General features: G+C 38.9%; 1 protein-coding gene across 1 annotated transcript in view; it reads left to right on the forward strand.

Moving 5' to 3' along the window:
- Window positions 1–27660, forward strand: part of CNTNAP2 (contactin associated protein 2) — a 1698090-nt gene that overhangs the window by 569023 nt on the left and 1101407 nt on the right. The window contains exon 3 of the mRNA XM_050937667.1: window positions 7402–7595. Coding sequence (XP_050793624.1) covers window positions 7402–7595 — 194 coding nt within the window. The remainder of the gene's footprint in view (window positions 1–7401; window positions 7596–27660) is intronic.

Below are 27660 nucleotides of genomic sequence, written 5' to 3' on the forward strand. Positions count from 1 at the left end.
GTAGCTTTTATATACTGGTACTTCTTACATAAAAACTGCAAAAGTTAAGGTCATATGTGCAACATAAACTTTCATCTTTGAATCTTTAATCAAATACTGTTTCTTAAATTATAGAATATCTATATAATTTTAAAAAGTTTTAAAATACTAAGTTTGCTAAATCAAGCAATCCAAAGTTAAGAAATGCCAAAATTAAGATTGTCAGTGCAACCTTAATTTTGTCCCCTGGAGTATGTTCATTATGATGCAGTCTTTTACTACAAGATCATATATTATTTTTTCCATGGAACACCTCTTTTATATAGTTAATGAGTTTGATTTGATATTTGGTTTTATCCTCTTAGTTCAGAGGGTGGCCTTATTTACAGCACATTATTCAACTCCTGCACTGAATACAGAATTATTAATTTCCTAAGAGGATTCGTCACTATAGGAAGAAATGCTTCACAAATATTAATGTATATTTTCAACACTGTGTGAGACGACAAGGCGGTATTATCCTCTTTTTACAGATGCAGAACTGAGTCACAAAAAGATAAAGGTCAAAAATTTCCAATAACTTTGGATGTCTGATTTAAGAGTCCTAGGACCTGATTGTGTGGAATACTTAGTATTATTTAATACATTCCATTACTTTATCTTGTTTCTTCCCCACCTCAACTCTTTGTCCCAGAATCATTCTCCTTGACTACTCAGTCTATGATATGTCTCCACTATGACCTAGGGTGTGACTCCCAGCTCATGTAGACATACTCATGCTAGCTGTCGTCTGTGCTGGCATGCTTAAAATTGTAGTGTAGCCATGATAGCACGGGGTAGGAGGAGCCAGCACAATATTGCCTCCCCACTGCTGATTTTGTTGTGCTAGCTCAGATGACAGCTAGCACAAACATGTCTAAGCGAGCTGGGAATCACACCCCTAGCTTGTAATGTGGGTGTTGCCTTAGTTTCCACTCCTCAGGCTTCTCATTTCAGTCGCAGTCTCCCTACCCAGCCAGTCCAAATCCACCTCACCCTAACTCCCATTCACAATTTCTTTCTCCTGTTGGTTTTACCAGGTTCCTTGTGCTAATCACCTCCTTTTTCTCCTCTCAGATCTTGTTCTTGTCCCCTTTACATTCAATTCAGGAAGCATCCTCCTCCATGCTGTCTGGACATCAGCAGGAGGGTCATTGAGATCACAGGAGATGCAGGCTTCCTGCTCTCATGTCTAGTGCTTGGCCCCTCCCTGCCCTCGAGCAGTAATTTACAAGGAAGGTCCAGCTTCACCTCTGTATACCCAGGATAGTGAATATTCACTTGCTCAGTTTGGATGGTACATGCACACTCTGTCAGCACTAGGATCTGAGGGGATGGAATGTGAGCAGTGAGGATGGAATCTTCAGCTATTTTAGTTGCTTCTCCAAGAATCCTCTCAGAAGCATGTGCAAACTTAAATTTTTCAAAGACTTATAACTTGCTCAAATGTGGGCTGATTTTCATGGGAACGTCAAAAGGCGCGTCCCTGATAGAAAGACCACTCTCTGCCAAATTTTAAGTTCTTGTTCCAAAAAAGGGGGATGCTATAGATTCTGAAAGAAAAGATTACCAGGGGTGTTTTTTTAAACATTGCAGAACAATATTCAGTGTGAGTCAGACACCTGCCATGGAAAAATTAAGCCTGACTAGTTGAAGTCTGGCAAAGTTATAATCAACTGAAAAAAGAGTCTTGTAAAAATGGGAAGTGTCAGGCTACTATAGCCTATAGATAAAGGATCAGTATACGTTAAAACAGTAATGCAATGAGCCTTCAAACCTCAAGAGCTGTAAGAGAATATCTTAGCTAAAAGAATCAAGACAGAAGGCTCAAAAAGCATTAGCAGTTAACTAGCAGTAACCCTAGATTATAAGCAGGAGCGGCGCCAGGGTTTTTGGTGCCCTAGGCGGGGGTCCTTCCGTGCTCCCGGTCATTGGCGGCAATTCTGCGGCAGGGGGTCCTTCCGCGGCTCCCGGTCTTCGGGGCACTTTGGCGACGGGTCCCGGAGCGAGTGAAGGACCCGCCGCAGAATTGCTGCTGAAGACCCATAGCGCGGAAGGGCCCCCCACCACTGAACTGCTGCTGAGGGTGGCAAAATGCCACTCCCCCAAATCCTAGTGCCCTAGGCAACGGCCTAGGTCGCCTAAATGGAAGCGCCGGCCCTGATTATAAGATATCACAAGATAGAATGCTGTAATGACTAAACTGCTGATGGGTAACCACAGAAAGCTAGTGTCACGCTGTCTGGAGTAGTTCATGGCCGTGAATGCCAGTCTCAGTGCAGAGACTCCAAACTGATGGTGTGTTCTATAACTAGATTCCATCAATGCAAGTACAAGTATGAACTCCTAAAACACAGTCTTACCATGGAGTCACAGACAGGCTCCTGGACATTCCAGTCTATCCTGCCACCCAAGCTGAGTTTAGCGATAGTTGGTTGCTATACATCCAAGATCACAAAAGATTCAGGTTGCTTCTAGTTCCAAGAGACCAGTTACTTACCTCAGGTCAATTTGTACCTTAGATCTCTGACCAAAGAAAGCGCTTGTAGCCAAGCCCGTAACAAATCTTTAGTTTATTTATTAACTAAGAAGGAAATGAGAGTTATTACAAGGTTAAAGCAGGCAAGGACACACAAATGAGGTACATTGTATAGTTTTAAAGGTGACAGAGTTGTAGTAGTGTGTCAGCTCTGAATGTCTTTTAGGATTAACCCAGGTCAATCCTGGCAATCTCTGCTTTTGTTTCATAACTCTAGCCCTGTGAGAGTCCAAACAGCAAAAAAGGGAGACAAAATTTCTTCTCAGGTATTTTTAGTTTCTTCTTTCAGAGTTCAGGCTGATGGGATGAGCCCTTTTTGCACTTCGCCTCTCCATTTAGTTTGGATAGCTGCCTTAATGAGCAGGAAACAATCCCTCAGATTCAGTTTCAGAGCAAACTTTTTTACACTTATAAAGCAAAAACTTTATTACCACCTTATAGCATGTGATAAAGATATTGTAAGTGAGATTAATGCATGCAGCAACTTAAAAAGCATTTCATAAATTCTGAACACTAAACACATTGTTATACTGTATGTTCAACACCCATCTGAACCATACTAACACATAGGTGACAGGTTTTTAGCATGAATTTGTCAGTGCTCAGCTTAGGCCTAAAGCCTTGGCAAGAGCTGGCACCTGATTTGCCAATGTCACAGCTAGTTTATACTATTTTTGGATATTTAAAAGTTAGAAACATCAGCAGATGTTTGTCCACAAGAATACTATTATAACAGATTGTTATATATGCTAATAAGCTTGAGGTAAATGGACGAGTAACCTATGGGAAAAGGGCACCCCAATATTAGTAGTTTGAAGAAATACAAATAAAGAAAAGAGGATGAAACTCCTACTTAATATGCATTAGGCATAATGATCTCAGGATAACACATTATAAAAACTGAATCCCAGCCTTTATGCCTTGGGAGATGTAACTATTGGGAGACATCTGGATGATGACCACTGGTGATGGTGACGAGGAAGATGATGACGAAGAAGATAATGACTAACACTTCAAGTTGTTAGGCAAGGGACGGTGTGAATATAAGGATGCTCAGATGCATGTTCTGTAACATCTCTAACTACCTTGGTGGGTTGCAGTGTTTCTAACTTTGCTAACCGTATTATAAAACTATTACAAATACAGATTTTTTTTCTTAAGTGTGAGTATTTGTAATCATGTACATTGAGGTTCCTAGCTGAACAGTAATTCTAATAATATTGGGCCTGATCTTGTGACAAGAACCTATCCAACCTCAAATTGTTAACTGGGAATTCTTAAATAATCAATATAGTTAGTATAGGTCAGGCAATATTATCTTAACGCTAGGTGGAGCTATTACCCCGACTTTTATATAATATATATCAAAATATATATTTACAAATCTAAATAATGTGTAATACCTTGTGCATTGTGCACTTCAGAAATAGTTCATTGTAGGGCTATTGTGGGGGAAAATGCATTGTTGTTCCTCTCTATATTGTACTGCTCTATGGACAAAAAAATTGAGTTTCCAGAGAGTTCCATCCTAAACATTCCATAAATGCTAAATACAATTTAAAAAATTAAAAAGGAAAAGAAATAACAGAAACCAATCAGATTTCATCTGTTGTGAAACTTCTGTATCCTCTGTGATTTAAAGACTGCAGCTGGTTTAAAGGGCATCTATTTAGTACCGTTTATGCTCCTCACACCCTGTCTATAGTGGGTCAAGAAGCTAATGGTCAGAGTACCTTGACGTGGACACCTTTTTATCATTGTGTGCAATCAGCTTCAGATATACCAACCTGGAAGTGGATATTGGCATTGATTGACTGGAGGGGCTAATCTACTAGATCCACAAATAAATATATCTAGTCACTCAAAACCAGTGCAAAGAGGAAATAAGGGGAGTATATTCTCTTTTGTCCTGCCATATTCATTTTTCTGTGAAAAGTCTAGTAAATCTGATTGGGTATGTGTGTGTGAATAAATATCACCATAGATGCTTTTAATAATTACTTTAAATTCTCACATTATGCTATGCATGTAAATGAGCACTAAACTAACCCCCTGGTCATGGTGGTGTTTATAGAACCTTTTGAAAATTTCAAAATTTCAAGCCATTGTGATGCTTTCAGGTTCAACTCATCCCTGGAAGAGGTTGTGTCAACACCTGCCCTGCAACTCTAGGTGCAAGTTCCTTTCTGAAAGGTGACCCCAGCAGTCCTGAATTTCCCCAAGACCATTTGTCCTCTAGTGTCCAGCTCTCTCACACAACACTTACAGAAATTAAGCTCCCTCAAAGAGACAGTACCCAGTAGTTTATTACCTTATGTGGGGTTAACAAACACTCTATTTTAAACAAACACTGAAGTGGTTTATGATAAAAGTATAACAAGTATATTAAACAAAAATTGATAGGATTAAGTGATTCCAAAGGTAAGGAATAAAGATAGAGAGGATCACAAGCAAATAAAAGTAAAAAATATACTTCTAAAAAGACTAAAACTTGATTTCAGCAAGTTAGCCTTTGCAGAAGCAGGTTTTCACCTATATTCAGAGACACCTTCCCCACCCCCCCTCTGCTGAAGGATCCATCGTTCTGTGATTTCAAGAGCTCTGGACCCTTTAGTATCTCAAGTGATAGAAGCCAAAATGGCTCTCTCTCTTTGCTTATTTCTTACTGAAGTTCTTTGACCCTGATTCAAGAGCCGGAAAGGCTTTCTGGGCATGCACTCTGCATCCCCTGCCAAGATTGATAAGTAGTCCTCTTTTCCCACTTGCTTTCCTTTGTCTTTGGTTACATCTTGCTTAATTTACATCAGACACACACTCACGCAGGCAGAACCACATTCTTTGTCAGGTATAGCTTAGACACTGCTTGCCAAGTACCTTTTAAGAACATATTCCCTGTATGTATAAAGCCCTTCATAGGTTTACCATACATATATCAAGCAAGAATATTAATGATCAGTGAATTATTAGTTTTCCAATGGTATATCGCATGCCACCTTTTCAGTATTATGACAACAGCATGCCTGCTGGTGCTGCGGTGCTCTTAGGATCACAGCCATATACACACAGTTCACTATAATACTAGATCACTACAGTTAATGTAAGTTTCAGAGTAGCAGCCGTGTTAGTCTGTATCCGCAAAAAGAATAGGAGTACGTGCATCTGACGAAGTGGGTATTCACCCACGAAAGCTTATGCTCCAATATGTCTGTTAATCTAAAAAGTGCCACAGGACTGTTTGTCACTTTTTACAGAAATACTTGTGGAGTCTCTAATGTGCCACAAGTACTCCTGTTGTTTTTACAGTTAATATAGTATCAAAAGGCACCCATATCTTGTGTGAAACGATGGAATCACCATCTCAACAATTTAGAGAGAGAAAGTGAAGCAGTATGTACTAAGTGGGCATATGCTGACAAAGGCCAAGTCTGCGTGACCTTTACTTTCACCATTGGTTGCTCTCAGTGACTATAGAACTGCCTCCTTTCTCCAAATTAAAAGCTCTCTCTGGTAGTTGCCTTGCGGTACTACTAATAGTTCTGGCTTTGAATTCCCATGGAAAACCATCTTGCTTGTATGCATATGTGACCATAGTTCATTGTGGTTGTGTTGGTGGGGTTTTTTTGCTTAGTTTAATAAAGCCAGCTGATTGATCAGAAGGCAACCTAGGGGCTGCCTAGAAGGACTGGGGTGTAAATTTAGTCCTACTAATGGAAAAAAGTAATAGAAGTTACCACATGATAAACTAAATGGTTTTGCATTATCACTTAGTACCTGCCAGATCCTAGCAATGTGTTTGGAACAAATCGTTGGAGTCATTTTAAATCTTTGCAGATTTTTTTTTTCTGCATAGTAATCTCACATTTGAGTATAAATATAATTATTCTCTCCTTTTTCCCAGTGTAATACTTACAATTATTGATATAATTTTGCAAAAACCCATCACTTTCACAGTATAGCACATTATGCCACAATCTCAATGTCTTTATAACCCTGTGTGTAACTAACTGCTATTTTCCCCTCTAATATTTTGAGCTTTAGTAGAGTAAGAACTTGCATTAATGCCTTGACACTTGCTCTTATCTATGCACCATTGTCCTTGTTTATTAAGAACAGTACAACACAGTCTAGTGATTGAAAAGAATATTGCTAATAATATTACCATCGAGTTAATTCATAGCCCCATAAAGAGTGATAATACATTTTTCAAGCATCAGTTAATGTACTCTGACATCCTGTACACTCAGCAAATCAAAATCAGAGCCATTTCTGCAGTACCTTTCCTTTTAAACTACTGCTGATGGATATTCTTTGAAGTCTGTGTATTTCATTGAAATGCTGGACTAGCAGGGAAGGAAATTAGAGATGCATTCTATTATACCCTCCCAATTAATGTGTATAATCTTCTTTTAAATTTGAAATAGCATTTAAAGGGTATAAGAAATCAGTAGATTGTCACTGATTTGCGTCAACTGACTCTGACAAAGGACATGGTGGAAAATTGGTCAACCCTTAACAATTAAAGTTTGACACTTACTACTAAGTTCTAATTAAAGAATTATAAAGAGAGTCTCATTTGTAGGGTATTCCTTTACATCATATAACTACGTCATACAAAGGTTATAGTATCAATCTGAAACAGCTTGAAAGAAATTGAGTTTCCTGTGGCAAATATAAAAGAGGTGACATTATTTTTTAGGTCTCATCATATTTCTTTTGTATATGTTTTAATTGGGTTAGTGTTATATTATTCTCTGCTTACACCCAGCAACTAGCATCTTTTCAATGTCTTCACTTCAAAAGCAGCCTGGATTAAGACATCTGATTGTCTCGTTTCAACTCAACAGGGGCTGGAGGCTGGTCTCCATCAGATAATGACCATTATCAATGGCTGCAGGTGGATTTTGGGAGCAGGAAACAAATCAGCGCTATAGCAACGCAAGGCAGATACAGCAGCTCTGATTGGGTGACTCAATACCGGATGCTGTATAGTGATACAGGGAGAAACTGGAAGCCGTATCACCAGGATGGAAACATTTGGGTAAGTCACTGGCCTAAAACTCAAGCACTGTCTCGTGCAGTGCACTCCTTTGAATGGGCTGACTGGTCCTTGGGGAAAAAAAATCTCCATTGATCTCTATTGTGTGTATATGAAAAGAGGATACGATTTTATCCAAAATATAACAGTCTAGCATTAGGGTTGTTGACTGCTAGGAATTCCATTCCTACATCAAGAAGATCAATGTATACTTATGGCAGCTCTCAAAAGCTGATAAGCAATAGTGACTGACGAGTGTACAATATTGATAATTTCTTCCCTGCTCTTTCCATTCTCTCCATTTTTCTCTACTTTATTCCCTGTATGTGGGACTCACAAATGGGCACACTCAGAATCTCTTCTCCCCACTGCATTGATTTTAATTAAAATTGTCAAGAGGTTTTTTGGGCATGGGATCTCAGCCTGGGGTGGGGGTGTCATGATCTCTAGAACCAGGGCTCAGGGAGATCACAACAATGCTCTCTTTCTTTGTGGCAAGATGGAAGGGGGAATAAAGCTGGGAGAAGGGTGATTCCCAAATCTGTGTGTGTTGCAACATGAATTCACAGTATGGAAAAGGTTGAGAACTATTGTTCTAGAAGTACAGTGTTTACCCTCCCGAAAAACATAAAATGAAAATCTTTCCCAGGGTTGCCTTCCACACTTAGATAACTATAAAAAATGTTAGTTTGATGTTTGTAGCGTTTCTCATACTTCAGTATATTTATTGTATTAAATACCTGGAGAAATACTGGCTATATATTTGGCTATCCAAGGCAACTTGAAAATCACTGAAGATGACCATAGCAATTTGGGTTTTGTACCTCTGTATTAATGGATCCTATTCCTATTTTCACCCAACACATAAATTTTGGAGAATACTTCAGATTTTTTGTATTAAGTCATTAGACAGATGTGTGGCCAGATCCCCAGCTGATGTAAATCAGTGGACCTGCATTGAAGACGGCAGAGCTCTGCTGTTTCACACCAGCTAAGGAAATGCCACACTGTGAGTGAAAGGTCAAGAGTAATTCAGGATTCAATTGTTGAGGGGGCAACAGGGCCTACAAAATGGAGTGTTGCCATATTCCTAGATTTTGGAATAGTTGATTAATTTTCTCCTGGAATTGGAAGCTGATTCCTAGACATTCCAAGGAAATCCTGGATCAATGTCAGCCTTAGGTGAGAACAGAGTCTATTGTGTTGACTGTAATGTGTTAGAAATGAGGATGTGAAAAATTGTGGCATTCACAGTTTCTCTGAGGGAGAACACAAAACCTTATAGTTGCAAACTGAGAATAGAAAATAATGTATTACCTAGACTGTTTGTATTCCATGTTAATACAGCAGGGGTTGTTACTGCAAGCAGTAATGTCACTTTTGTTTTGGCCTTTCACCTGTGTCACAGAGCAGCAATTAATTTCCTCCTCCTTCTGAAAAGTTTAACCCAGTGTTTTACCTGCAAAAGAACAAAGCTATTGCTTATCCTTCCCTGGCAAAAGGTAGTCATGAGAGAGGCTTGTTCCTTTAAAATATGTTTGTGGAAGGCACAATGAAGCATTGGGAATCCAAATTAAATAACAGGTATTGTCTAGCAAAAGTAGTACTGGCCTTCATTATAGGCAAGAAGATTTAATATTGCGCTGTTTTAGGATAAAGAGTTCTCAGAATAAGAGTTCTCTTACTGAAGTTGTCTTAAAAATATTTTTTTAAAAAATGAACTTCACCAAATAGAGTAAGAGGAAGGATTTAAAAGGAATTCATTATGCATGTATATTATGTAAAGGTTGTCATGTTTGTACTAGACTGATGTATTGAAAAACCTAAAATATAATATGAAGTGGAAAAAAATTAAAAAGGAACAAGAAAAAAGGTTAGGAAATAAGAGAAAGTGCCGTGTGTGAATTCTAGAATTTGCCATGTGCTCTTTAAAGAATAAGGTGCTTCTTGCAAACGCTTATGAGTGTAACTTGCCATGTGGGAGTAGTTTCACTGAACTCAACAAGACTATTCATGTCTGGAAAGCTTCTTAAAAGTAGCAGTGTTTGCAGAATTGAGACCTAAGAGAGTATTTCAAAAGGCAGAGTTTGGACCCCAAGGAATTCCTCTCAGGAGTAAAGAGAGCAGAGTAGTTGCAGCTATTTGACTGAAGAGTATATAAAAACAGGACACATTCATTGATGGCTGGCATGCTGCTTGAAGAAGGAAAAAAAACTGCTCTACCTTGAAGGGCAGAGTTTCAAACCTTTAGCTGGTTTATTTTAAGCTTTGAATGTTTGTTTGCCCACGTTGCTGAGGGTTTTGGGGAAGATCCTTTACTTGTATTGAATACTAACCCACTGCCTTAAAGATTTTTCCCCCTCCTTTCCTTTGTTACAAACAAGAAAGCTCTGTGATTTTTATGGGGAGGATTGTGGATTTCTTAACTTCCATGTTCACCTTGGCTATCACCTGCAAAAACTTAGAATTATAGATGTAACTTATTCACCACACAATGCCTAATTAACAAAACTGGATTCCTGTCTTCTCGAGGTGGAAACCACAAGAGCAGTTCAACAACTAACCTTCTAGACACATTCAGAACATTTTATCTTCATATCCATTTATCTAGTTGGTTTCCCCAATATATAGTATAACCAATCCCTTGGGAACACTGATGGCCTGCATTTTCTTTCTTTACCCTGGACAAGGGCATTAGAGTCTAAACAAAACAAGGAATCCTTTTTCTCTCCCTTCCTTTTGAAGAACACATCAGAACAACTAGCACTGAGGCTTAGAAACCAATCTGGGATTTTGGCTATTATAATCGCTTTCGTGTAATAGAAGTTTCCATATCTGGAGAGGACAACCCTTTCTTTTATCCATTCTTGAGGACACAGGCCCTGCCCTATCTCTGATTCAAAAAACAAAAACAAAACAGCTTTAAGGGATATAAACAGAAACCACTGTCGGTCCCAACATGTGAAGCCTCTTTGAATAGTTTAAATGGCTAATTTTGAGCTCTCCCTACCACACAATATACTGACTTTATTTTTAATTGGAAATTCACTCACTATTTACTGCTGCAGTAACTTCCCCTCTTCACTCTATAGACCATTAGAAGGAGTAGAGGACAGATGTAATGGGTCAGACAGTCGGTTCTTAGGGAGCCATGCGGCCAGGGAGGAGTGGGAGCCAGTATAGGGAGCATCATGAAGAGACAGACTCTCTATGGTGGTGGACTAGATTCTTAATCATGTAAATTGATTTATACTAGCTGAGGATCTGGCTTTGAAAGGTTAAACTCACAGGGTCAAATTCTTCTCAACTACATGGGTGCAGCTCCATTTGAAATCCCTTTAAGAAGAATTTAGCCCAGAGAGCTTGCCACTGGGTTTTCACTATACAATGTTTTTACTCACCTGAGAGTGGCAGCATAAGACCTTTAGTCAAGATCCTTTCTTTCTTTCATTCTTTCATGTACCACTAAATGACATTGTTCTTTGACAACCGTAAATCTGAAAATAAAGGAGAAAACAGGGGGACTGTCACATTCTGTGTTGCAACTCAGACCAGCCAGAGGTCATGCCACCACTTGTATTATAACCCTGAATGCCCTCAAAACGCTTCTGCTACTTGTGGCTTCCTGCCTGAGGGAGACATACAGCCAGCACGCACTTCATGTTCTGTGTAAGGTACAGCTCTAATTCAGTCGCTTTGTATCCAACAACCTGCCAGCAATTATCACAGACATACTCTTGTCTTTACCAGACTTGGTTAATGTTAGCAGGTGATCCCAATGCATCTGCAGTCCCAAACCCTGTCCTCTGCAACATTCGTCTCTCTCCTGCAAAATTTAGAGGGATAATAAGGTGTGTTTTCCTCTTTAAAGAAACAAAACCTAGCAGCTTGCCACACACACTAGAGTTAACATTCACTTTAATTAAACTCAGTGTTCGGTTAGATTAAAAAGTAAAATAAATGTATTAAGAAAGGAAGATAAAGCTTAAGTATAAGAGAGAAAGTTAGAAACGGTTACAAGCAAATAGAGTGAAAACATGCATCCAGAAGTCTGAAACTTAATCTAGGAAGATACATCCTTTGCTCAGGATTTTTTTTTTCTTCTCACCAATCTTCCTCCTTCCCAGCCATGGCTGACTTTCTCTCTGTCTGGACCTTCCACAGAAGTACAAGGTGCTGGCTTCCCTTGTCTTTGCCTAAATAGGTTTCTTACCTATATTCAGTTCCTAGGGACTTCAACCCTCAGTGGTTGAAGGACCCACCTTTCTCAGCTTGCAAGAGTTCTGGCCCCTTGTGTCTGTCTAGTGATGGATGCCAAAGGTGGCTTATATCTTCCAAAGTCCAATTACCTTGTTTCAAGAAGCAGGATGACCTTATCTGTTCTTCCCTTCCTATGGACTAACAATTCCTCTGATGATTTCTATGTTAAGTGAGGCTTCCATTGGTTTTGGTCACATCTTGCCTAATTTCTTTGGAGACAAGTAGATAGCTGTGTTCCTTCCTACCTGTGTAAAACCTGTTTCTCCTTTTGTTTGGTCACGGACTGTGAATTACTCATTGATATTATATCCTTAATTCCTTATATAGTTTAATACATACAATTCATAACGATGTTAGCCACTAGTGTCTCACAGGCTTTCATGAAGCACCTCACTCGTACTTTTATAAGTCAGTAATATTGTTACAATCAGTTGATTCAGTTGCTTATCATTTGAGGTTCAGACCCCCTGTCTTTATAGTCTTGATAGTTTCTCCTCCTCCCCTGCTTGATAGCTTTGTTTACCTAATATATATATTGACCTTCAGTGTTTTTGCATGTCAACCAGGCTGGTCAGAGAAGCAAACACATTCCTTTGTCTAGAGCAGACCTTTTTACCAGTTTTCCCCGACATGCCTAGTTTAAACACACCTTAGCCATGATTCCAGCATATGTCCATAACTCTTAATATAAACCACATATGTACATCATGAAAGAATGTTAATGATTAGTGAGTTATTAATTGTCCAATTATATATTACAAAATGTCTTTTAGTTAGATACAGATTATAGCAATGGTGTGTTAGGTATAGTGAGTATGTCAGGCCTGACAAAAGTTGCTGACATAGAGGAAGGGCCTCTATGTCATAGGGACAAAGGAATATTGAAGTGTGGAGTTCAGCAATATTCAACAATATAAAACAGTTATAATATCAAATGATACATCCAGGGGAAAAAATATGGGGGATAAAAGGAAATAAAAAAAGAAAAGGTGGTTCGGGAAGGTAGAGTAAAAAGGAAATAATTCCAACAAAGACCTCAGTAAGAACAAACCATGATAATCTGCATAAAATGTTAAAATGATCTCCTTTTGTATGCATTAGTCAGGGGAAAAAGAAGTTCTATAATTACCTGCTAGGTAAAAGACAAATCAAAAGTCTTTCAGTAAGACTGTGATGGGGAAAGTGCTTTCAAGGTGAATTTAGAGTAAGTTTCCCATTTCTGTTGAATAGATTTTCTGTCCCACCCCTCTTGGGCTTTAGGATGTTTTCAATTCCCATGAATTTTAATAAGATGAATGAATGTGCCCTCTTTCCATAAAAATGCCTAGCAACTAGTGAATTCTGATCACCTTTCCTAACTACACTCTTGTATTTTGAGTTTCTAATTTTAAGAGGTCACGAGGTTTCCCCACATATGTCAATCTGCTGGGGCGTTTCATATTAGTATAATGTATAGATATCAATATAGATGTATATCTATATCAAGTATATCCAGCTATCTGTCTGCAAAATATATATCAGATTGTTTCTGTGTTTGATACTGTTCCTCTCCCCTAACCCTAAGATACTATAAGTGGGTCATATTCATCTTGCTGAATATAATGCAGACATGTCTATATTGTATAGTGCTGGGGTGAAAGAGAATGCTCAGAACTTGTGAATATACTCCAGTGCAGAACTTATGAATATACTGCAGTGCGGTAGAGTGGGAATAGAAGATGTCTAGATTCAGGCCCATCCTAGAGAAAACTGGAAGAATCTAGCTATTTTTCTTCCATGCATTTGGAGGGTGTTTATATTTAATTAGTCATTATGGGTTTTGGTTTTTTTAATTTGACTATGCTAGGATAAGTCCTGATCAGGTCTCTTCTACTGTCTCATTTTCTTATTCCTGAGGATCATGAGTACAAGGAAGTAGTTTCTGAAATAAGTTTGAGTTACATATTGTTAGAAAAGGGAGAATTGAGACCTCTGATATACAAGCTGAGAGTCATATTCTGCAATTGATCATATCCTGTTAAATCCTGACATCTGTATGACTCCATTGATATTCAGTGAAAGCAGATTTTGGTCCCTTAGAGCGAATAAAGCCCTGTATTAAGTGATTGTTACACTCATAAAATAGGTGTTGATTCTGTTTATGCCAGAGCCAATTTTGACACATTATGTCCAAAGGATTTTAGCAGTGTTTACTCCCTGCTAATGATATAGCACAGGACTTGGGAATCTCACCCACTGATGGAAAGAAAAGGGATGTTTTCATCCAAACTATAATATGTTTTAATTGAGCACAAAAGTTATATACAACATTTCTATTTTGGGCTTTCTAATTCACTCCTTATTCCCTTTCCAGAACCATTCATCTCAGTGAAGACTCTCTCTACTTTCTCCAATTTCTTCCTGATTTAAAACAAAAACAAAACATTTCTCCTCTGCTGCTTGTTCTGTCAAAATTACTATTTAAAAAAGTAACCAAACCTCTGAGAAGATAGGCGCAATGAGTTGATATGCTCTCCTGCTCTGCAGGAGAGATTGATCCTGCTTAGTATTGGAATAGTACAATCTCTGTACTGAGCAGCTCTATCACAGTATGTTTCTGTAGAGACAAAGCAGCTGTACTGACACCAAGCCATAGACTCATAGACTTCAAGGTCAGAAGGGACCATTATGATCATCTAATCTGACCTCCTGCACAATGCAGGCCACAGAATCTCACCCACCCACTCCTGTAACAAACCCCTAACCTGTGTCTGAGCTACTGAAGTCCTCATATCATGGTTTAAAGACCTAAAGATGCAGAGAATCCTCCAGCAAGTGACCCTTGCCCCATGCTGCAGAGGAAGGTGAAAAACCTCCAGGGCCTCTGCCAATCTGCTCTGGAGGAAAATTCCTTCCTTCCTGACCCCAAGTATGGCAATCAGCTAAACCTTGAGCATGTGATCCAGACTCACCAGCCAGCAGCCAGGAAAGAATTCTCTGTAGTAACTCAGATCCCACCCCATCTAACATCCCATCACAGGCCATTGGGTATATTTATCACTAATAATCAAAGATCAATTAATTGCCAAAATTTAGGCTATCCCATCATACCATTTCCTCCATAAAGTTATCAAGCTTAGTCTTGAAGCCAGATATGTCTTTTGACCCCACTACTCCCCTTGGAAGGCTGTTCCAGAACTTCACTCCTCTGATGGTTAGAAACCTTCATCTAATTTTAAGTCTACATTTCCTAATGTCCAGTTTATATCCATTTGTTCTTGTGTCCTCATTGGTACTGAGCTTAAATAATTCATCTCCCTCCCTGGTATTTATCCCTCTGATATATTTATAGAGAGCAAGCATATCCCCCCTCAGCCTTCTATTGGTTAGGCTAAACAAGCCAAGCTCTTTGAGTCTCCTTTCATAGGACGGGTTTTCCATTCCTTGGATCATCCTAGTAGCTCTTCTCTTTACCTGTTCCAGTTTGAATTCATCTCTCTTCAACATGGGAGACCAGAACTGCACACAATATTCCAGATGAGGTCTCACCAGTGCCTTGTATAATGGTACTAACACCTTATCTTACTGGAAATACCTCGCCTGATGCATCCTAAGACTGCATTAGCTTTTTTAATGGCCGTATCACATTGGCGGCTCATAGTCATCCTGTGATCAACCAATACTCTGAGGTCCTTCTCCTCCTCTGTTACTTCCAATTGATGCGTCCCAATTTATAACAAAAATTCTTGTTATTAATCCCTAAATGCATGACCTTGCACTTTTCACTATTAAATTTCATCCTATTATTATTACTCGAGTTTACAAGGTCATCCAGATCTTCCTGTATGGTATCCTGGTCCTTCTCTGTATTGGCAATACCTCCCAGCTTTGTGTCATCTGCAAACTTTATTAGCACATTCCCACTTTTTGTGCCAAGATCAGTCATAAAAAGATTAAATAAGATTGGTCCCAAAACCGATCCCTGAGGAACTCCACTAGTAACCTCCTTCCAGCCTGACAGTTCACATTTCAGTATGACCCATTGTAGTCTCCCCTTTAACCAGTTCCTTATCCACCTTTCAATTTTCATATTGATCCCCATCTTTTCCAATTTAGCTAATAATTCCCCATGTGGAACCGTAGCAAATGCCTTACTGAAATAGAGGTAAATTAGATCCACTGCATTTTCTTTGTCTAAAAAATCTGTTATCTTCTCAAAGAAGATCAAGTTGGTTTGGTATGATCTACCTTTTGTAAAACCATATTGTATTTTGTCCCAACTACCATTAACCTCAGTGTCTATAGTCAGTGCTGAGCTGAAACCGTGAAGAGCTTCTGGTACTGTATCCTCTTGCTGTATCTGCTATGACTCAGTTCCTACTGAAAGTTCATGGGATTTGGGCTCCTTTGAAAATCCCAGCCTATGTAAATTTCCTTAAGAGTTCTATAAAACTTATAGTAAATGTTAAAGGAGAGCAAAATGCTCATCCCTCAACTATTGAGTAATAATTTAAAAGATCCTATATATCTCAGCAGTCAGACTACCCTGGTTTGCATACTTATTAGCAAGTATATTCATGCCCTCAACTCAGCTCTCCAGGGTACATGTGTTGTTGGCTTCACAATGACGCTTTGCTCCTCTTTTATTTGAGATTTGATGTCAGTTGGTATGGGAGAAGTAGAAATACCTGTGATTTGTGTCCTTTGAGCCCCGGATAATGGCTGTCTGAACACAGGTGACCTTATCTCTAATGGGAACAAGGTATAAATCAGCTTGGAGTTCTTCCCAGCCATGCTGAAAATGGATGGGTGTCACCTGTCTTATTAACATCATCCCACCATTTCTGGGCCAGAGTTCAGCTGCTCCTCAGCACTTTTCTCGCCCAGCTCATCAAAAGGTTGCTCTAGACCTTGCTCCCTTTTTCTCTTAGGGTCCCTATTGCCCCAATCTCCCCTTCTCAATATAACCTTTGACATTAGATAGGATGTTTTCTATTCAGTTCCCACAGCGAACCACCCCTTTGGGTCTAAATCCCCCAAGAACAAGAGCTATGCTGAGAAACAGCAATTCTGTGTTGGAAAGAAGAGAGAGAGATGCAGATGACACTAAACTGGGAGGAGTGGTAGATACGCTGGAGGGTAGGGATAGGATACAGAGGGACCTAGACAAATTAGATGATTGGGCCAAAAGGAATGTGATGAGGTTTAACAAAGACAAGTGCAGAGTTCTGCACTTAGGACAGAAGAATCCCATGCACTGCTACAGACTAGGGACTGAATGGCTAGGCAGCAGTTCTGCAGTAAAGAACCTAGGGGTTACAATGAATGAGGAGCTGGATGTGAGTTAACAGTTTGCCCTTGTTACCAAGAAAGCTAACAGCATTTTGGGCTGTATAAGTAGGTGTATTGCCAGGAGATCGAGGGACGTGACCATTCCCCTCTATTTGGCATTGATTAGGTCTCATCTAAAGTACTGTGACTAGTTTTGGGCCCCACGCTACAAGGAGGATGTGGAAAAATTGGAAAGAATCCAGCAGAGGACAACAAAAATGATTAGGAGGCTGGAGCACATTATTTATGAGGAGAGGCTGAGGGAACTGAGATTATTTAGTCTGCAGAAGAAAAGAATGAGGGGGAATTTGATAGCTGCTTTCAATTACCTGAACGATGGTTCCAAAGAGGATGGATCTAGACTGTTCTCAGTGGTAGCAGATGACAGAAGAAGGAATAATGGTCTCAAGTTGCAGTGCTGGAGGTTTAAATGGATATTAAGAAAAACTTTTTCACCAGGAGGGTGGTAAAGCACTGGAATGAGTTACCGAGGGAAGTGGTGGAATCTCCTTCCTTAGAGGTTTTTAAGGTCAGGCTTGACAAAGCCCTGTCTGGGATCATTTAGTTGGGGATTGGTCCTGCTTTGAGCAGGGGTTTGGAGGTCTCTGATATTCTATGATTCTATGATAGCATGTTCATTTTTGTGCAAGGGAAAAAAAGGGTTTTGTGTAAATAAATTGGGTGAATGTATAAAAGATATCCTGAAAAATAACAGCCAGGGAACATCTTAAATTAAATGGCAAAATGTATTTAAGACAAATGCTTCTAGAGTGTTTCTTTTTCATTACAACAATATTTTGTTTTGGAACAAAATAAGAGGTTGCAATGGTTGCTTAAGAGATTTAAAGGAACAGCAAAACTGTCAGACCTGATCAGAACAATGGTCCTGCTAGTTCAGTAAACCTAGCTAATATGCAATGTATAGGTGGAAAATTCATCATCTCATGCAAGCAACTACTGAGTGTGCTGACGTAGGGTATTGTAATTAGTCTTTCAGTCTAGAAACCTTAAAATTCCACCTTTTTCCTTCCAAAATGGGGGAATCGTTAGAGTCCATGTTTAAAATAAATATGACTATTCAATGGTACTCGCCTCTACAGAACAAGTGGAATTTTAAGGGCCTAATACTATATATCTTTGTGTTAGGTTGCATAAGAGATAAACATTTACATTCTGAGAGTGAGGCCGTTTTTTGTATGAAATGCTGATTATGAGACATTATAATTTCTGCTGCACAGTCTTCCTCTGCCTAACTATGAGAGCCAGGTAAATAACACTAGTGTGATATACTAGAGCAAATGATAACTGATATTAATCCAGCACACACTTTATATAACAGAGGCTGAGAAACAACTCTGTGCAGAGGGCCAACACCAAGCCTATGCATCACTTATGTTCCATACAAATCTTCAAAATAGGATTAAGTGGGAGTGAAGTGGTATACAGACCTCTGTACAGGGACTAGTTGGCCCATTGGGGCAGCGCAGGGAGATTTCAGCCAGAGCACATAACAACGCATTGTTGTTAAGGTGCTCCTTTCTTAGGGGTTCCTTTCAGATTCTTGGTTCTTATCCTGAGGAATGTGTGTCTGTATAAAACTACCAAAATTTTAAATTTAGGTGCCTAAAGTTAGGCTCCTACGTCCATATTTAGGCATTCAATCCGTTTAATTTTCAGAGAACTTGGGCATGTAAAACATCTAGATCAGTTGTTGCAGCTGTGCTCAGCTTCTCCAGAAATTAGGCCACTTGTCCAGATGCATTAAATGTGAATATATTTCCCCAACTTTGAAAATATATGTTTCCCAGTGTGTGTGTATATATATATATACACACACACACACTCTCAGAACCGACATAGTGTATCTCGCTCAATATATCCAGTTTGGCACTGGCTAATATTTAACAAAATATCCTGTAGCAGTTTTATGTGGGGAAAAGCACCTTCCCCTCCTCCCTTATCCCCCTAGGACTACCTCATGAAAAGCAAACCCTTTTCCCAGATTACAGTATGTACATATATTCAATTAGATTTACACATGACTTTCATTATAGCAAAAGGTCAGCATATGATAAAAAAATCTGCTATCTGACACCCTTGATCTTTTAGTGTTGAGAGATAATGATATTTTGCTGCTGTAACCAGGAAAATAAAACATACTCTGGCATATGCTAACATACTGTAGCAAATATTTCATTTGAGAAAAATAAAGGTAATTATTTGAAGATTTAAGGAGTTATGATGTTTAGAAATGTTAACGGCCTCCACTGTTAATGAATACCTTTGTTGTAATTAATTTTGCTATCTCGTAATTGTCCTCTTTCCATTACATTAGGAAATATGCAATTATGGGATGGATTTTTAATTTAGTACTTCAGGTTATGTTGTGTTAAAATATTTCTGCAATATTATGGCTGACCAAAGTTTCTACACATGGTTCTCTGTCAGGGGAATGTAAATGTTGCAACCTCAAGGGCCGCTCAGGCAATTTGCATGGCCCTAATTTGCATATGAACATACACATATATTACATAGCTTATATTTGATTTTTATATATATATATATAATCAATATAGGTATATGCCATTACAGTATCAAGGAATGGGACAACACTTCATAAACTATGCACACTTTACACTGTATTTGACCTCAAAGGTACAGTGAGTAATTGCCACCACAGATGTAGTTGGGCTCTTCCTGCCAGCAGCCCACCAGACTGCTGTAAGGGGAATTCAGTCTCTCTTGTGTTCTAAGCCTCCGGAATCTGAATAGAGCCCAGGTATTTTCTGAATCATAGACTATTAGGGTTGGAAGGGACCTCAGGAGGTCATCTAGTCCAACCCCCTGCTCCAAGCAGGACCAATCCCCAGATTTTTACCCCAGTTCCCTTAATGGCCCCCTCAGGGATTGAACTCACAACCCTGGGTTTAGTAGGCCAATGCTCAAACCCCTGAGCTATCCCTCCCCCCCTAGGGACGCTCTTGGAGTGCAGACATCTGTTGAATGCTCTCTCCTGTTGAACCTGTACTGACTCCTCATATTCCCGCTGTAGCTTAAACACACAGTCTTCTAGTGTCCCACCAAAGGTGGGAGCCTTCTGGGTTACAGTTTAACTCTCTCAGAGGGTATGTGATAGGTGTGGCATATAACACACAGACACACTTTGCTTAGGCATTTAACACATTGTTGCTCTTTACTTAATATCACACTAAGTACATATATAAAACCCTACCCATGTTCCCTCTCACTCTAGTTCACCCTTCCCTTGGGAGTCCCTGGGGGACCATCTGTGTTCAGATTGGCAGGGTTTCCCCAACCCCTGAAACTTTCCTCATTTTAAAATGCCTAAATCTAGCCTGAGAGAGAGAGAGAGAGGGGAGCTTCAGCCCTTTATAAACACCCAGTCCCACCATCGTTTGCCTCACTGGCAGTCTCAACAGGCAACTGCAGAGTCCTACCAAATGACCTTATTGCTAGGCAACCTCTCCCATGTTAAGTCAGTTTCTTCGGCTAATAACAGTCTTTTGTCTAGAGTCATAGCATGTCAGTAGTTGGGCACTTAAGTCAATGATCCTCTTTTGTTAGCCCTATACCACCCAGTCCAACATGGAAGCAAATGGAGAATAGAAAATGCAAAGTGCTGAACCTGAAGAATAGAGTTTACAGCTTGGTAAAGATACATACAGAGAGTTTACAAACCCGCACAATATTCATAAAACATACAGACAGATTTCCCCAAACTATCACAGTAATATATACATTTTTGATTTCTGTATTGGCAGACTTTCAATCAAACTTTCACCCGTAGGCCAGTGTGTGTTTCTGTGTAATAAACTACAGAGCTTTGCACTTCCAGGTCTCAAGTTCAAATCCAACCCCAAGTGACAGTGACTAAATTATTGCCACCTAACAGGGTTTAATAACCGTTATACATGCATCACAAAACCCAGCACCGCTCAGAACCCTTGTTGGTAGTCTCACCTGAAGATGGTTTCTCCAGGACAGACATACTACTGGGCTGGGATGGGAAAGATTATGCAATTATGAGAGGGACCTTTTTAAATGTGCAATTTTGTGTGAACCATTCCTCGTGCAAATCCTAATGCACAGAAATATGTAATGGTTTGCTTCCACAAACATTGACTTGCCAGAACACATGAGCGCTTGTGTGTGTGAAATATTGTACCATTCAAAATCTGACCCTCTGTGAAGATTAGTATTCTATTTATTTGCGGAGAACCAACAATGTGCTTATAATATATGTAAAACAGAGAAGAAAAGGCGTCTGCCATGAGATGATCGCAGCGTAAGGTCCCAGTCCTGCAAATTCTCACATGCTAGTGCTTAATTTTTAAATCAATGGGACTGCTCACGTCGGTGAAGCTAAACATATATGTAAGTGTTTGCAGGATCAGGGCCCAAAGAGAAATATGAGACATAAAGCATTGTGAGACTAGACTTTGGGTGAAGCAATATTTCATTTATTTTCTGGAACTAAATACGTAAAATATTTTTTAAAAAAACAGCACTACTTTGGGTGGTGGATTAACACTGATAGGTTTCACAGAAGTGTGTTCTGATGGAGAATTTAACAAGACTACTGCTGACCTGGTACCTGTCTGAGGCTATATAGATAACTTCAGCCTCCAAACCTCTTAATCCAATGCCTTTCACAAGCACTAAATTCACACTGTAAAATTTAAACAGATCAGGCTCAGGCCAGGAAAACACCAGTGCAGTATTTTTCGAATTATTATGTTGTCTCATTACTCGGGAATTTCTTAAATAAACCACCACAGTTTCACAAAGCCCTAGGTCTCTTCATAGGACTATGGGCAATATAGAATGTTGCCAATTAATATAGATCCCTATTCAGGAAGGTACTTAAGCATGTGCTTAATTCCCAATGACTTCAATATTATAATTAATCAGCAGATTATATAAACATATAGGGCCAGATTCTGATCTATTACACCAGCATAAACTCAGTGCAACTCTGTTCAAGTCAAGAGAGTTACTCTGGATATATACTAGTATCACTCAGTTCAAATTGTGTCCGATAGCAGCAAAATACTTTCTAATTTATTTTTCCAACCCTAAAATATGTGCATCGCGTATGTAAATATGCATAAGTTAAATATTACTAAATCGATATTATGGAAACTCTCAGAACCAAACTGGGCAAGCATAAGAGTACAAAATTCTTCCATATTAATCTTTCCAGCCTGATTGTGGAATCTTTTCTTATGTTGGTAATTCTTACCATGAGAGAATGTGTTGTCTAACATGATCCTAAATGCTCAGTATAGGCCAAAAACTCTCTTTGTGTAAACTTGTTATGGCTATCCCTAGTGTCTACCTATTAACCTTGATGAGCTGACGCTTTAGGTCAGCTCATTGGACAAACTCTAATGTTAAACGTGACAGTCATTGTGCTGAAATGTTTACCATTGTATTAGTTAATATGTGGACCCACTTAATTTGCTAACACACCCTTGGTGAGCGCTATCTCATAAATTGTCTCAATAATTTCACTGACCGTCCTTGTGAACAGGTGTTTCTCATCTTTCCCATCACACAGCTGAGCCCATAGAAAAATAAATGCATCATGTCAAATTACAATTGCATCATAAGCTCTTACTCTGTATTAAAAAATCATGTTTATACCTCATCTCCAATCAGCAAAGCAAGAAACTCATAAGACAGTGCAAAGTGAGCTCTCATTATAGTTCTTAACAGCATGATACTCTATAGTATGGCAACATGTGATACTAAATGCAAGTTTACCCAGTAAAGTGTCATGATCCTGATGGATCATTATTTTTAAAAGTCTCTTTATACACATGTTCATTACTGGGTTATAATCCATGTGTCACAGTTTCAGGGTAACTGCACTTTTGTCTCCCTTCTGTGGTCCCTGAAGGACATCCACTCAAAGGCTCCTCTCCCAGGTGGAAACCTGTCTCATTTCCTTCTGACCAGGGGATTTAAGGCTGCATTGGACCCTACCTTATATGGAAGTATCCCCAGCAAGCCAATCTATCTTTAAGGGCATTTGCCTGTGCATTACTTTAACTATAAGGGCTATGACCAGTATATTTCCATCCGTTACAAGTTACCATGCAGCTTCTTCTAAGAAAGCACTTTTATTCTTAAGATAAAAGCATTACAGAGAAAGCATATAAAACCAATAGAAGAACCTACATGCAAGCTAAAAGCTTATCAGAGGCCATTATAAGTCTCCCAGTTTGACATTACTTTAACTATAAGGGCTATGACCAGTATATTTCCATCCGTTACAAGTTACCATGCAGCTTCTTCTAAGAAAGCACTTTTATTCTTAAGATAAAAGCATTACAGAGAAAGCATATAAAACCAATAGAAGAACCTACATGCAAGCTAAAAGCTTATCAGAGGCCATTATAAGTCTCCCAGTTTGACAGCAAACCACTGGTAAGTATACTTTGAATACAGTCTTTTAAACAGTTGTGCACCCATCTGATTTCTTCTTATTTCTTCTAGACCACATTGCCCTAGTTTGCTTATGAGAATGTCATGTGGGACTGTCTCAAAAGCCTTACTAAAATCAAGATATATCACATCTACTGATTCTCCCCATCCACTAGGTCAGTAGACCTGTCAAAGATAATTACTTTGATTTGGCATCATTTGTTCTTGACAAATCCATCTTGAACATTCTTTATACCCTATTATCCTCTAGGTGTTTACAAATTGATTGTTTAATAATTTGCTCCAGTTTCTGTTCAGGGATCAAAGATAGGCTGACAGGTCTATAGGTCTCCAGGTCCTCTTTGTTCCCCATTTTAAAGATAGGTACTATGTTTGCTCTTCTTTAGTCCTCTGGGACCTCCCCCACCCCCCCATGAGTTCTCAAAGAACCTGAGTATTTGCCTTGCTCATCACTTACTGTTTTCACTTCCTGTAGGAGGTATGGTTCCCCTCCCTGCTGTGGAATGCCTACAATCCCTGGCCCACAATGAGGCATAAACAATTCATACACTTAATACAATATGGTGTCCCAAAAATATTGCAGGAAGTTTCCTGGTCTATCACATTATGCTTCATATGTTTTACAAACTTGGATTATAGGAAGCCATGTCCTTTCATAGTAAAGCAAATACAAAAAGGATTATGTTGAAGCCATGCTTAGGCTGAGATACAAACTTTTCACTTCATCTTACAATTCTTTTGCGCAAAGGCCTCCAGTTGAATGGGCTTGCAAGGTAAGGTCCCTTAAAAGGAAAAAAAATCAAAGCTGAGGCTGGAGCTCTCTCTCTAGCTCATTGCCCTTCTCTCCTTATATCACCTCACTGTGCTAAGATATTTTTGGGGTCTGAGATCAGTGTTTGTTGTGACTTACATTTTCATACAGTGTGTTGCAATATTTATGAAAGGGTGAGTTATGAAAGTGGTTGAAGTTAATTAAGGATAGGTTCAGTCTTACATTTGAATTCTCTTTCTTTATTGCTCAGTATCATAGATTTACTATAATGTGAGCCTACTTGGTTGCACTAACACCTTTCTTGTTCCCTTGAACCCTGCATCTTTTTTTCTCTTTTGTTGCTGTATAAAAAGGGGGGAGGGGAAGGACAGCATTAGAACACATTGAAGATATGTTGCTCTTAAACAGCATTTTCAAAGCTATATAGAGTTCATATTCATAAAGCCAGTAGTTCCCAGTGCTCCCAAGGATAGGAGAATAATATAGTATATTTATTCTCTGTGTAAAAGAATAAATGGACACAAATCAGGTATCAGGAATGGTGACATACAAAAGCCAGTAGAAGAACACTTCAATTTCCCAGGACATTCTGTAACAGATTTAAAAGTAGCCATTCTTCAACAAAAAACTTCAGAAACAGACTTCAAAGAGAAACTGCAGAACTAAAATTCATTTGCAAATTTAACACCATTAATTTGGGCTTGAATAGGGACTGGGAGTGGCTGGCTCATTACAAAAGCAACTTTCCCTCTCCTGGTGTTGACACCCTCTCATCAATAATTGGGACTGGACGACATCCACCCTGATTGAATTGGCCCTGTCAACACTGGTTCTCCACTTGTAAGGTGAGGGAGGTCCTAGAGGACTAAAGAAGAGCAAACATAGTATCTATCTTTAAAATGGGGAACAAAGAGGACCTGGAGACCTGTCAGCCTATCTTTGATCCCTGAAAAGAAACTGGAGCAAATTATTAAACAATCAATTTGTAAACACCTAGAGGATAATAGGGTATAAAGAATGTTCAAGATGGACTAAATTTGGCCAAGTTATAAACCTTCACAAAATTGTAGTTTGCACAGTAATGAATTTGGCAGCTACATTCTCTTCATATGTCAGTATAATAATGTCTGCATCTGTAATTTTCACTCATGCATCTGAAGAAGTGGGTTTTTTACCCATGAAAGCTTATGCCCAAATAAATCTGTTAGTCTTTAAGGTGCCACCAGACTCCTCATTGTTTTTGTGGATATGGACTAACATGGCTTACCCCCTGATGCTTGTCTTAACTTCAAGACCTTAAGAACATTATTTTCAGTATAGATACATAACTCCTCAAATATTATTTGTATACAGTTTGCAATGATTATGACAATCAGTGGGCTTTTGGCTCTCAGTAGAGATCTTAAACATCACCCTTTGGTGAATTTTTTATACAGATACCAATCCAGGGGATCCCTATTAAAAAAACATATGCCAGCTGGCATCAAAGTGTCAGCCACAATAACATTCTTAGTCATACTAGTTAAGATAGACACAATCAAATCAACATCAATGACTCTCATGCCTCAGAGCATGACTTGACAGCAAAGTTCAAGAATGAATCTTTCCCCCATGTAAAGTGTTGCATGAATAGCTTGGTGCTATATTTGACAGGGTCTTTTAGGTTCCTGTAAAATATTAGATTCGGACAACTGCTGGAGGTAATATGCTGAACTTGATGGATTGTGGGTTTGATCCAGTATGATAAATCCCATATTCTTGTGTTTAGAATACTGTGTGCATATATTTAAAAACAAAACAAAACACATGCCCCGGTTACTAAACCTGCTTAAAAGAAATTCCCTCCTGCAGGATTGGTGGCAGAGTCAATGAGTTCCGCTGGAGATTTCAGTCCCTCGTGCTGTGCTAATATAAATTATGTAATATAAAAGAATACATGGGTGGTTTAAAGGTTTCATTCCTGTATGATAAGGTTGGCCCTATTACTGAGTGGCAAAACCACAAGTGAAATATGTCATTCCAAATGAATGCTGATAAACCCCTTATACAAACCCTGTTGTACAAAGTCTATGTAGAATGTATGTAAAAAAGACCTGATTACAAATGTGTTGGATTGTTCTCTGGTATTTCCTACCTTGTTAATACTTGATTTTGCAACCTTAATGCTTTTAATGCAGTTTTGTGTGTGTAATTTCCTTGCGTTTAAAAAAAAAAGGTGAAAAATCCCCAGAAATGCCATCAGACCTGTTGCTTCCCTCTCCAACTCCCAGCTCTTTGTCCCAGTCTTTGCCACTCCAGCTCATCAGCATAGCTCAGTTTCTGACCCTCAGCTCCTTGTTTCAATCTCTGTCCCAGGTCCAGCTCTTGTCCCTTCTGAATCCTAGCCAGGCTGCTTCATCTGGGGTTGGAATATCTTAAATGCAAATGGAATCTTCAGAGAATGTAGCTGCCAAATTCATTACTGTGCATGTGCAAACTACAATTTTGTGAAGGTTTATAACTTGGCTAAATTTAGTCCGTTTCTCACTGGAGGGGCAAAAGGCCCATCCCTGACACAAAGACAGTCCTCTTGCCAAATTTCAAGTTCCCTGCTCCAGCACATTAGAACTTCTCAGTGAAATAGAGTTAAGATTTTTTATTTTTTTCACATAATCAGAATAATGTATTTTTTCCCTACTTTCATTCATGGATGTGACTAAACCAATTCAGCTGAAACTTTCAAGAAAGAGTTAGTCTGAGGCATGGAAAATTTCATGCCAAATAGTAAAGTTTTGATAAAGTTAAAAGCAACCCAAAACAGACTGTTATAACGGGAATGTGTTGGGCTACCTTAAACACTGGCATGTACACAGAGAGATTAAATTCTGGCATGAATTATAGCTGTAATAAAATACACTATAAATCTCCATTAGAAGGCTTTTTTCCCCTAGAAGTAGCAAGAAATAGTATATTGCACATCCTTCCAACAACATTTGTTATCCTTGTGAGTGTCTATTCTGGTTGTTAAGGATATTTTTATTGATTTTTTTTATCTCAGTTGTATTATGGAACATTAGCCATGTTTTATGTATTGAAATTTTTAATGTACTGATATTTTTATATGCTTGTTATCCAAAATGCTGAATAGCAATTAAACAGCTTCAGTGGAGTTACGCAAGCAGAGAATTTGGCCATATTACTATTAGCACATCATTTCATATAGGTAATTTTCTGACCATATTATGAACCATTAAGCTTGTTTAAAAATAAAAGACA

The sequence above is a fragment of the Gopherus flavomarginatus genome, chromosome 2, assembly GCF_025201925.1.
Source record: "Gopherus flavomarginatus isolate rGopFla2 chromosome 2, rGopFla2.mat.asm, whole genome shotgun sequence".
In the NCBI taxonomy this organism is placed as follows: Eukaryota; Metazoa; Chordata; order Testudines; family Testudinidae; genus Gopherus; species Gopherus flavomarginatus.